At 46.0% G+C, this 12,211-nt stretch overlaps 1 protein-coding gene across 9 annotated transcripts in view; it reads left to right on the top strand.

The window, feature by feature from the left end:
- The window catches only part of PPP1R12B (protein phosphatase 1 regulatory subunit 12B), a 172,442-nt gene that overhangs the window by 122,575 nt on the left and 37,656 nt on the right, over nucleotides 1-12,211 (top strand). The window contains exon 21 of one of the 9 annotated variants that reach the window (XM_074936070.1): nucleotides 8,543-9,020. The exons of the other annotated variants lie outside the window; for them this stretch is intronic. Coding sequence (XP_074792171.1) covers nucleotides 8,543-8,560 — 18 coding nt within the window. The 3' untranslated portion in view covers nucleotides 8,561-9,020. Of the gene's footprint in view, nucleotides 1-8,542; nucleotides 9,021-12,211 lie in introns of those variants that run through there. 9 annotated transcript variants of the gene reach the window in all.

Raw genomic sequence — 12,211 nt, 5'->3', positions numbered from 1 at the left:
AGAAACATACATCATCCCAAGAGAATGAGTAAGTCATAAAGCTACCAATCTCAAAACAAGAGATCAGCCACTGAAACAGAGGATTATAATGCACTTCAGGCAGCATTTCTTTAAGGATGATGGGAATATGGGATAAACAATAGCATGTACAAGATTCAAACTTTTATTTGTATACAAGTCCACCTAAAGAATCTGAGAATGCTTTTGTGGCTGTTTACCAGAGCCCCTGTAAGGTATTAGAGACCTGTTCTCCAGTTACCTGTGTTCCATACTGTCTGGGATTTAGTGTCACTGCAGCCATCCGTGTGTCTGCTTGTAGAGCGACAGATATTCATTTCAGAAGAGCTACGTCTCAGCTAACACTAGTCAGGCTTATTAGCCACCAATTATTTGCAGCCCTCATCCTCTACCAATGTCAGTGCCTCTCTTTCTGCACTGGAAAAAAGGCACGACCTTTTCTCAGTGGAAGTCACTGGTGGGGTTTATTCAAAATATGCAAGGAATTATATACGCTGAATTTTTTTACGAAATCGTGATATTGAGGCAGTCATGCAACTCATTCACTTCTGACCACATCACAAACCTTCCCACCACCAAATTACCACCAGGTGCTCAATACAAACAACTTAATATACTGTCAAATTCAATATTGATCTCAGTTCTCTGGATCTAGTTTTGTGTACTAAACCAGTAACACAAGAATCCAATTTAGGCAAATTTATGTGTTAGATCTGTCTCATGACAGGTAGTTCAATTTTTAAATTAAATTTCCATGTATTTTCTATAAACTTCTTTGATCCCAACATAATTACTTTTAATTTTATTTTATCGCTGAGAGTAATGGCTTTGTAGCTTGGCCTATAGAAAGACAACTCCCAGAGCAGCTTAATTTCAATAGCTTTGGAATTTCCCCTCGAAAGAGTGTCTCAGGAATAAATGTGGCTTTAGAATATTCTTGTGAACCCTGATTTTAATGTTGTGTAAAACTAACTTTGAATACAGATTTAAAAAACTTTCCATGAGTCAGAGCAAGACTAACTGGATAATGTTCATAAGTCAGAGCATCAGGCATTTAGCCTGCACTACTGAGTTCCAAAAATGATAGAGGTGAAATAACATTTTAATAGGGTTGTCTATTAATCTCAGTTAACTAGCGCAATTAACTCAAATTAATTGTGATTAAAAAAAATTAATTGCGATTAATTACACTGTTAATACAATACCAACTGAAATGTTTTGGATGTTTTTCTACATTTTCAAATATATCTATTCCAATTACAACAGAGAATACAAAATGTACAGTGCTCACTTTATTTTATTTTTGATTATAAATATTTGCACTGTAAAAATGATAAAAGAAATAGTATTTTTCAATTAATCTCATACAAGTACTGTAGTGCAATCTCTTTATCATGAAAATGCAACTTACAATTTAGTTTTGGTTTTGAATGCAGTTATGTTTATGTAACAAAAAATGTAAAACCTTAGAGCCTACAAGTCCACTCAGTCCTACTTCTTGTTCAGCCAATCATAAGACAAACAAGTTTGTTTACATTTATGGGAGATGATGCTGCCCGCTTCTTAATGTCACCTGAAAGTGAGAACAGGTGTTTGCACGGCACGGTTGTAGCTGGCGTCACAAGATATTTACGTGCCGGATGCGCTAAAGATTCATATGCCTCTTCTTGCTTTGGCCATCGTTCCAGAGGATATGTTTCCATGCTTATGACGCTTGTTTAAAAAAAAAGTTCATTTCCTGAACTGCTTGGGGGAGAATTGTACGTCCCCTGCTCTGTTTTACCTGCATACTGTCAGATAGTTCATGTTATAGCAATCCCAGATGATGACCCAGCACATGTTTTTGTTTTACGAACACTTTCACTGCAAATTTGACAAACTGCAAAGAAGGTACCAATGTGAAATTTCTAAAGATAGCTACAGCACTCGACCCAAGGTTTAAGAATCTGAAGTGCCTTCCAAAATCTGAGGGATGAGGTGTGGCGCATGCTTTCAGAAGTCTTAAAAGAGCAATTAAGTAAATGGTATTGTTTAAAAGAGCAAGAACCGATGCAGAAACTACAGAACCCAAACCACCAAAAAAGAAAATCAATCTTCTGCTGATGGCAGCTGACTCAGATGATGAAAATGAAAATGCATTGGTCCGTACTGCTTTGGATCATTATCGAGCAGAACCTGTCATCAGCATGGAAGCATGTCCTCTGGAATGGTGGTCGAAGCATCAATAGACATGTGACTCTTTAGCGTATCTGGCATGTAAATATCTTACGATGCCGGCTACAACAGTGTCATACAAATGCCTGTTCTCACTTTGAGGTGACGTTGTAATTAAGAAGTGGGTTGCATTATCTCCTATAAATGTAAGCAAACTTTTTTGTCTGAGCAACTGGCTGAACAAGAAGTAGGACTGATTGGACTTGTAGGCTTTAAAGTTTTACATTGTTTTATTTTTTTTGTACATAATTCTGCATTTGTAAGTTCAACTTTCATTATAAAGAGAACACTACTACAGTACTTGTATTTTGTTTTTTACAGTGCAAATATTTGTAATAAAAAAATATAAAGTGAGCACTGTACACTTTGTATTCTGTGTTGTAATTGAAATAAATATATTTGAAAATATAGAAAATTAAAAAATTAAGTAAATGGTATTGTTTAACAGCGCAATTAATCATGCAGTTAATCATGATTTTTTTTAATTGCGATTAATTTTTTTAATTGCTTGACAGCCCTATCTTTTAATGCAATAAACATCTAAATTATATTCCATGGAAGTGATTATTGGGTGTCTGTTGTACAGTTGAACTAGTTGACACACTTATTGTATTTCTTGACGCAAAGCAAAACAATCTCAATGGTGGGTCCAAACTAAAAGGTGAAGTAGCAGATTCCCTGCCCCAACCACTCTCTTTGCACCACTCATCCCTTCTGATCACAGCCCTCACCCTCATATTAAAACAATTTCCTCTCCATCCAGGACTCTTTCTAGGATGCTAAAGGGAAAATAGGAGTTACTAAGGCCTGGTCTACACTATGGTGTTAAGTCGAATTTAGCCTCATTAGGTCTATTTAAAAATGACTGCATCCACACAACCAACCCCATTCCATCAACTTAAAGGACTCTTAAAATTCACTTGTGTAATCCTCCCTGACGAGGGGAGTAGTGCTAAAATCGACCTTGCTGGGTCGAATTTGGGGTAGCGCAGACGCGAATTGACGGTATTGGCCTCGGGGAGCTATCCCAGAGTGCTCCATTGTGACCGCTCTGGACAGCACTTTGAACACCGATGCACTAGCCAGGTACACAGGAAAAGCCCCTGGAACTTTTGAATTTCATTTCCTGTTTGGTCAGCATGGCAAACTCAGCAGCACAGGTGATCATGCAGTCCCCCCAAAATCGTAGCGCGTAGAATGTTTCTGCACTCCCCCTATCATCTCCGTCCCTGAGGTTATCGCAGAGTAGAAGGCAAAAAAACCACACTCGTAATGACATGTTTTCCGAGCTCATACAGTCCTCCTTCACTGATAGGGAACAGCTTACTGCATGGAGGTGTTCAGTGGCAGAGGCTAGGAAAGAATTAAGTGAGCTCGAAGAGTGAAGGCAGGATGTGATGCTGAGGCTAATGGAGGAGCAAACTGACATGATGAAGCATCTGTTGGAGCTGCAGGAAAGCCAACAAGAGCACAGACCCCCGCTTCATCCACGCCATAACCGCCTACCCTCCTCCCCATGTTCCAAAGCCTCCTCACCCATATGCCCAAGAACACGGGGGTGGGAGGCTCTGGGCACCCAGCCACTCCACTCCAGAGGATGGCCCAAGCAACAGAAGGCTGTCATTCAAACAGTTTGATCTTTAGTGTGGCTACAATAAGCAATTGGCCTTGTCCTTCCCTCCTCTCCCACCCCACCCGGGCTACCTTGTCCGTTATCTTTTTTTTAATTAATAAAGAAAGAATGCATGGTTTCAAAACAATAGTTAACTTTATTTCGAAGTGAGGAGGGTGGCTGGTTTGCAGGGAATTAAAATCAACAAAGGGGGCGGGTTTCCATCAAGGAGAAACACACACAACTGTCACACCGAAGCCTGGCCAGTCATGAAACTGGTTTTCAAAGCCTCTCTGATGCGCAGCACGCCTTGCTGTGCTCTTCTAATCGCCCTGGTGTCTGGCTGCTCAAAATTGGACGCCAGGCAATTTGCCTCAACCTCCTACCCCGCCATAAACATCTCCCCCTTACTCTCACAGATATTATGGAGCACACAGTAAGCAGCAATAACAGTGGGAATGTTGGTTGCGCTGAGGACTGACCAACAGCGCTAGCGAGCTTTTAAACATCCAAAGGCACATTCTACCACCATTCTGCACTTGCTCAGCCTATAGTTGAACTGCTCCTTACTACTGTCCAGGCTTCATGAGCCATGGGAGCAAGGGGTAGGCGCGACCGCGACCGTGCGATGCTGCCGGCTGGGAGAGCAGCCTGAGGCAGAAGCCTCCAGCTCACAGGAGAGCAGAGTTGCAGCGGAACCAGTGGACCCAGGAGCTGCTGCTGTGTAGCGATGCCAGCTGCTGCAGGTGCTTCTGTGTCGAACGCTTGGAGGTCCTGGTAGGGCAAGGTATGTCAGCCAAGGCAAAAGAGCAAGAGCCCTGGACTTGTTACCTGTGTCAACCACAGAAGTGCTATGGGATGTTACAGCGCTGATCAGAATGGAATGTACGGCTGCAAGACTTCTTCACCAGTGACAAAGGACAGGAATATGATGCACCTAAAATCTAAAAAGGCCCGCACATTTCTCAGAGTCACTACCCTTGGTAGGTTAGGCTGTGCCAAAATAACTGGGTGGTGCATATTCTGAGCTCGTGTGTATTTCAAGCATCCAGGGGAGGGTGGTAAATTTGTAGTTGCCTATAGGAACTGGAACTGAAGGGCAATAGGGATTTCAAAGCAGTGGTTAGGAAGAGATGGGACAAATGCTAAGCCATTGGTCTCTTTCTTTGAATCTTACCTACTCTTCAGTGTTTCGCTAGCAGACTTCTAATTCTCTTCAAAAAGACTTTCCCACTTCTCTCTTTTCGGAACAGTGTTCACAGGTGTTGTGGAGTTGGAGTTAGATAATCTGTGCGTCGTATGGGAACATCTTACAGACTGTTTCCAGCTTCCAGCACTGCGTCCCACTGACAGTGAAGGGAGTTTGCAGGGTTGTTGTCCAGAATAGATTTCTTCTGCTGGCTCCATATCCTTTGAAGACTTCTAATTTGCTCAAGGCTTGATGTCCTAGGAAGGGTATTTGTCTTAATAAATTATCTACGGTGGAAGCTTTATAGCTAAAAGATTTACATTTTTCTAACTGTTTGGTTAAGGGTTTCGTTGTAGTCTTTCTGATACACGGTGATGTTGGGTTAGAGTCCATCACGCTTTCCCCATTAATTATGTATAAGTCCTCTCCTTTAATCAGATCCACACAGTGGTTTGTAGGTATTGTTTGTACCCAACTTCACTTTAGCCTCTGGCCGCTCCCTGAAATACTTATATAGATGGGAGCACAAGACTGCATGAAATGGTATGCTGTCAGAAGCAGCTGGGCGTCATTAAGACTGCATTATATTTATACTTCAGGAATGATCTGAGTATAGAATCTTTTTCTGTTGCGATACTCAAGTGCTGTTGAAATGTTGTTGTAAAGGTCCTGTACCTGTCAGGGCTGTCTGTCAGTAGGGGCTGTTCATGACATTAGCAGAGACATGTTTTCTCTGAAATGCCTTATTCTGCAGATCACTGTAATTGTAGCTGTGTAAATGTTCCTAGTCACAATCAAATCACCGTGGAGAACACACACAGATACATAATACAAAGTATTGCTGCTTACACATGAGCGTATTTCAAAACAAACCAGGCAGAACACACAACCAGTCAGGTTGAGGCAGCAAGCCCAAACATTGAAGCATAAGTCTCTATCAGAACATGGTGAATAAAGTTAAAGTGAAAGCAATTTAAAGAAGTATGGGCTGAATGAATGGACTATAAAGTAGATAGAAAGCTGGCTAGATCATCAGACTCAACGGGTAGTGAACAATGGCTCCATGTCTAGTTGGCAGCCGGTATCAAGCGGAGTGCCCCAACGGTCAGTCCTGGGGCCGGTTTTGTTCAATATCTTCATTAATGATCTGGAGGATGGTATGGACTGCACCCTCAGGAAAGTTTGCAGATGACAATAAACTGGGAGGAGAGGTAGATATATTGGAGGGTAGGGATAGGATACAGAGGACCCTAGAGAAATTAGAGGATTGGGGCAAAAGAAATCTGATGAGGTTCAACAAGGACAAGTGCAGAGACCTGCACTTAGGATGGAAGAATCCCATGCACTGCTACAGACTCGGGACCGAATGGCTAGGTAGCAGTTCTGCAGAAAAGGACCTAGGGGTTACAGTGAATGAGAAGCTGGATATAAGTCAACAGTATGCCCTTGTTGCCAAGAAGGCCAATGGCATTTTGGGGTGTATAAGTAGGGGCATTGCCAGCAGATCAAGGGACATGATCGTTCCCCTCTATTCGACATTGGTGAGGTCTCATCTGGAGTACTGTCTAGTTTTGGGCCCCACACTACAAGAAGGACGTGGAAAAGTTAGAAAGCGTCCAGCGGAGGGCAACAAAAATGATGAGGGGACTAGAATGCATGACTTATGAGGAGAGGCTGAGGGAACTGGAAGAGAAGAATGAGGGGGGATTTGATAGCTGCTTTCAACTATCTGAAAGGGGGCTCCAAAGAAGATGGATCTAGACTGTTCTCAGTGGTAGCAGATGACAGAACAAGGAGTAATGGTCTCAAGTTGCAGTGGGGGAGGTTTAGGTTGGATATTAGGAACAACAATTTCACTAGGAGAGTGATGAAGCACTGGAATGGGTTACCTAGGGAGCTACCTACCTACCTGACAAAGGCCTGGCTGGGATGATTTAGTTGGGGTTGGACTAGATGACCTCCTGAAGTCCCTTCCAACCCTGATATTCTATGCCCTGGTCTACACTAGGACTTTAGGTCGAATTTAGCAGCATTAAATCGATGTAAACCTGCACCCGTCCACACGATGAAGCCCTTTATTTCGACTTAAAGGGCTCTTAAAATCGATTTCCTTACTCCACCCCTGACAAGTGGATTAGCGCTTAAATCGGCCTTGCCGGGTCGAATTTGGGGTACTGTGGACACAATTCGACGGTATTGGCCTCCGGGAGCTATCCCAGAGTGCTCCATTTTGACCGCTCTGGACAGCACTCTCAACTCAGATGCACTGGCCAGGTAGACAGGAAAAGAACCGCGAACTTTTGAATCTCATTTCCTGTTTGGCCAGCGTGGCAAGCTGCAGGTGACCATGCAGAGCTCATCAGCAGAGGTGACCATGATGGAGTCTCAGAATCGCAAAAGAGCTCCAGCATGGACCGAACGGGAGGTACGGGATCTGATCGCTGTATGGGGAGAGGAATCCGTGCTATCAGAACTCCGTTCCAGTTTTCGAAATGCCAAAACCTTTGTCAAGATCTCCCAGGGCATGAAGGACAGAGGCCATAACAGGGACCCGAAGCAGTGCCGCGTGAAACTGAAGGAGCTGAGGCAAGCCTACCAGAAAACCAGAGAGGCGAACGGCCGCTCCGGGTCAGAGCCCCAAACATGCTGCTTCTATGATGAGCTGCATGCCATTTTAGGGGGTTCAGCCACCACTACCCCAGCCGTGTTGTTTGACTCCTTCAATGGAGATGGAGGCAATACGGAAGCAGGTTTTGGGGACGAAGAAGATGATGAGGAGGAGGAGGTTGTAGATAGCTCACAGCAAGCAAGCGGAGAAACCGGTTTTCCCGACAGCCAGGAACTGTTTCTCACCCTGGACCTGGAGCCAGTACCCCCTGAACCCACCCAAGGCTGCCTCCTGGACCCAGCAGGCGGAGAAGGGACCTCCGGTGAGTGTACCTTTTAAAATACTATACATGGTTTAAAAGCAAGCATGTGAAAGGATTACTCTGCCCTGGCATTCGCGGCTCTCCTGGATATACTCCCAAAGCCTTTGCAAAAGGTTTCTGGGGAGGGCAGACTTATTGCGTCCTTCATGGTAGGACACTATACCACTCCAGGCCAGTAACACGTACTCGGGAATCATTGTACAACAAAGCATTGCAGTGTATGTTTGCTGGCGTTCAAGCAACATCCGTTCGTGTGTTATCCTCAGGAGAGTGAGATATAATCCATGGTCACCTGGTTGAAATAGGGTGCTTTTCTTCAGGGGACACTCAGAGGAGCCCATTCCTGCTGGGCTGTTTGCCTGCGGCTGAACAGAAATGTTCCCCGCTGTTAGCCACAGGGAGGGGGGAGGGTTGAGGGGGTAGCCACGCGGTGGGGGGAGGCAAAATGCGACCTTGTAACGAAAGCACATGTGCTATGTATGTAATGTTAACAGCAAGGTTTACCCTGAAAGAGTGTAGCCAGTGTTTTATAAAATGTGTCTTTTTAAATACCGCTGTCCCTTTTCTTTTCTCCACCAGCTGCATGTGTTTCAATGATCACAGGATCTTCTCCTTCCCAGAGGCTAGTGAAGATTAGAAAGAAAAAAAAACGCACTCGAGATGAAATGTTCTCCGAGCTCATGCTGTCCTCCCACACTGACAGAGCACAGACGAATGCGTGGAGGCAAATAATGTCAGACTGCAGGAAAGCACAAAATGACCAGGAGGAGAGGTGGCGGGCTGAAGAGAGTAAGTGGCGGGCTGAAGAGAGGGCTGAAGCTCGAATGTGGCGACAGCGTGATGAGAGGAGGCAGGATTCAATGCTGAGGCTGCTGGAGGACCAAACCAGTATGCTCCAGTGTATGGTTGAGCTGCAGCAAAGGCAGCTGGAGCACAGACTGCCACTACAGCCCCTGTGTAACCAACCGCCCTCTTCCCCAAGTTCCATAGCCTCCACACCCAGACGCCCAAGAACGCGGTGGGGGGGCCACCGGCCAACCAGCCACTCCACCACAGAGGATTGCCCCAAAAAAAGAAGGCTGTCATTCAATAAATTTTAAAGTTGTAAACTTTTAAAGTGCTGTGTGGCATTTTCCTTCCCTCCTCCACCACCCCTCCTGGGCTACCTTGGTAGTCATCCCCCTATTTGTGTGATGAATGAATAAAGAATGCATGAATGTGAAGCAACAATGACTTTATTGCCTCTGCAAGAGGTGATCAAAGGGAGGAGGGGAGGGTGGTTAGCTTACAAGGAAGTAGAGTGAACCAAGGGGCGGGGGGTTTCATCAAGGAGAAACAAACAGAACTTTCACACCGTAGCCTGGCCAGTCATGAAACTGGTTTTCAAAGCCTCTCTGATGCGTACCGCACCCTCCTGTGCTCTTCTAACCGCCCTGGTGTCTGGCTGCGCATAACCAGCAGCCAGGCGATTTGCCTCAACCTCCCACCCCGCCATAAACGTCTCCCCCTTACTCTCACAGATATTGTGGAGCACACAGCAAGCAGTAATAACAGTGGGAATATTGGTTTCGCTGAGGTCTAACCGAGTCAGTAAACTGCGCCAGCGCGCCTTTAAACGTCCAAATGCACATTCTACCACCATTCTGCACTTGCTCAGCCTGTAGTTGAACAGCTCCTGACTGCTGTCCAGGCTGCCTGTGTACGGCTTCATGAGCCATGGCATTAAGGGGTAGGCTGGGTCCCCAAGGATACATATAGGCATTTCAACATCACCAACAGTTATTTTCTGGTCTGGGAATAAAGTCCCTTCTTGAAGCTTTTGAAACAGACCAGAGTTCCTGAAGATGCGAGCGTCATGTACTTTTCCCGGCCATCCCACGTTGATGTTGGTGAAACGTCCCTTGTGATCCACCAGAGCTTGCAGCACTATTGAAAAGTACCCCTTGCGGTTTATGTACTCGCCGGCTTGGTGCTCCGGTGCCAAGATAGGGATATGGGTTCCGTCTATGGCCCCACCACAGTTAGGGAATCCCATTGCAGCAAAGCCATCCACTATGACCTGCACATTTCCCAAGGTCACTACCCTTGATATCAGCAGATCTTTGATTGCGTGGGCTACTTGCATCACAGCAGCCCCCACAGTAGATTTGCCCACTCCAAATTGATTCCCAACTGACCGGTAGCTGTCTGGCGTTGCAAGCTTCCACAGGGCTATCGCCACTCGTTTCTCAACTGTGAGGGCTGCTCTCATCTTGGTATTCATGCGCTTCAGGGCAGGGGAAAGCAAGTCACAAAGTTCCATGAAAGTGCCCTTACGCATGCGAAAGTTTCGCAGCCACTGGGAATCGTCCCAGACCTGCAAAACTATGCGGTCCCACCAGTCTGTGCTTGTTTCCCGAGCCCAGAATCGGCGTTCCACAGCATGAACCTGCCCCATTAGCACCATTATGCATGCATTGGCAGGGCCCATGCTTTCAGAGAAATCTGTGTCCATGTCCTGATCACTCACATGACCGCGCTGATGTCGCCTCCTCGCCCGGTAGCGCTTTGCCAGGTTCTGGTGCTGCATATACTGCTGGATAATGCGTGTGGTGTTTAATGTGCTCCTAATTGCCAAAGTGATCTGAGCGGACTCCATGCTTGCCTTGGTATGGCGTCCGCACAGAAAAAAGGCGCGGAATGATTGTCTGCCGTTGCTCTGACGGAGGGAGGGGCGACTGACGACACGGCTTACAGGGCTGGCTTCAGGAGGCTAAAATCCACAAAGGGGGTGGCTTTACATCAAGGAGTAGTTCAGGCAGGACTTCACGGAGGGTTCCAATAAGAAATGGTGCACCTAAGTTATTGTTCTTATTGGAACAAGGAGGTTAGCCTGGCCTCTGATTGATACACGGCTAGATCTACCTCGCAGCACCTTCTCTGTGAGTGACTGCAGTGTGACCTAGAGGAATGAGTCCCCTAGACAGGGGAGAAGGCAAATGAGTACAAAACAAATCTGGTCTATTTCTTGTTTTGATCCACTCCATCTATCTTTTACATCTTTGGCTGGCAGCAGACGGTGCAGAAGGACTGCAAGCCATCCACATCTCATGGCTGCTCGGCAGAAGATGGCACAGTACGACTGCTAGCCATCCTCATCTCTTGCCTGCCTGGCAGAAGATGGCACAGTACGATTGCTAGCCATCGTCATCTCTTGCCTGCCCGGCAGAAGATGGTACAATACGACTGCTAGCAATCCGTATTGCCTGCCTGCTCACCATTAGACGGTTCAATACGACTGACTGCAGGACTAAAGAGAATGACCTGGTCAAGTCACCAAAAATTTAGTCCCTGCGCCCATGTCTGCCCAGGCGCTCCCAGCCGACGTGGCCAGGAGCACCTCGGACATGACGAGGACGGGTACCAGTCATACTGCACCGTCTGCTGTCAGAAGGCAATGGGTTGCTGCTACTGTGTAGCAATGCCGTACCGTGTCTGCCAGCACCCAGGAGACATACGGTGACGGTTACCTGAGCGGGCTCCATGCTTGCGGTGGTATGGCGTCCGCACAGGTAACTCAAGAAAAAAGGCGCGAAACAATTGTCTGCCCTTGCTTTCACGGAGGGAGGGAGGGAAGGGGGGGACTGACGATATGTACCCAGAACCACCCGCGACAATGTTTCAGCCCCATCAGGCATTGGGATCTCAACCCAGAATTCCAATGGGCAGCGGAGACTGCGGGAACTGTGGGATAGCTACCCACAGTGCAACGCTCCGGAAGTCTACTCTAGCCTCGGTACTGTGGAAGCACTCCGCCGAGTTAATGCACTTAATGCACTTCTGTGGGGACACACACACTCGAATATATAAAACCGATTTCTAAAAAACCGACTTCTATAAATTCGACCTTATTCCGTAGTGTAGACATACCCTATGTTTCTATGAATAGCAGAACCACAAGAGATAGAAGATTCAGTTTGGATAATAACACTGGGGAAACTTAAAGGGAAACAGTCTTAAAAGCTGGGAAGAAATTAGGTAACTGTGTGTCTGAATGTGATTACACCTTAAAGTAGTCTCTTGCTTCCCCCCCCCCCCACATCCACTTTGCTCTGCTTCTCATGGGGTGGTGGAGAGTGATTCTCATGCTGTCCTTTCTAGCCAAAAATTAGATCTTATCCGACAGTTTACACTTTTTCTGTGCTAGCCCCACTTGCATTCTAGACGAGTAGTTAATTTTAATTGGCATATGTAGAAAGCACGGAACTC

The sequence above is a fragment of the Natator depressus genome, chromosome 21, assembly GCF_965152275.1.
Source record: "Natator depressus isolate rNatDep1 chromosome 21, rNatDep2.hap1, whole genome shotgun sequence".
Lineage (NCBI taxonomy): Eukaryota > Metazoa > Chordata > Testudines > Cheloniidae > Natator > Natator depressus.
This window is presented reverse-complemented; position numbering and strand designations above follow the sequence as displayed.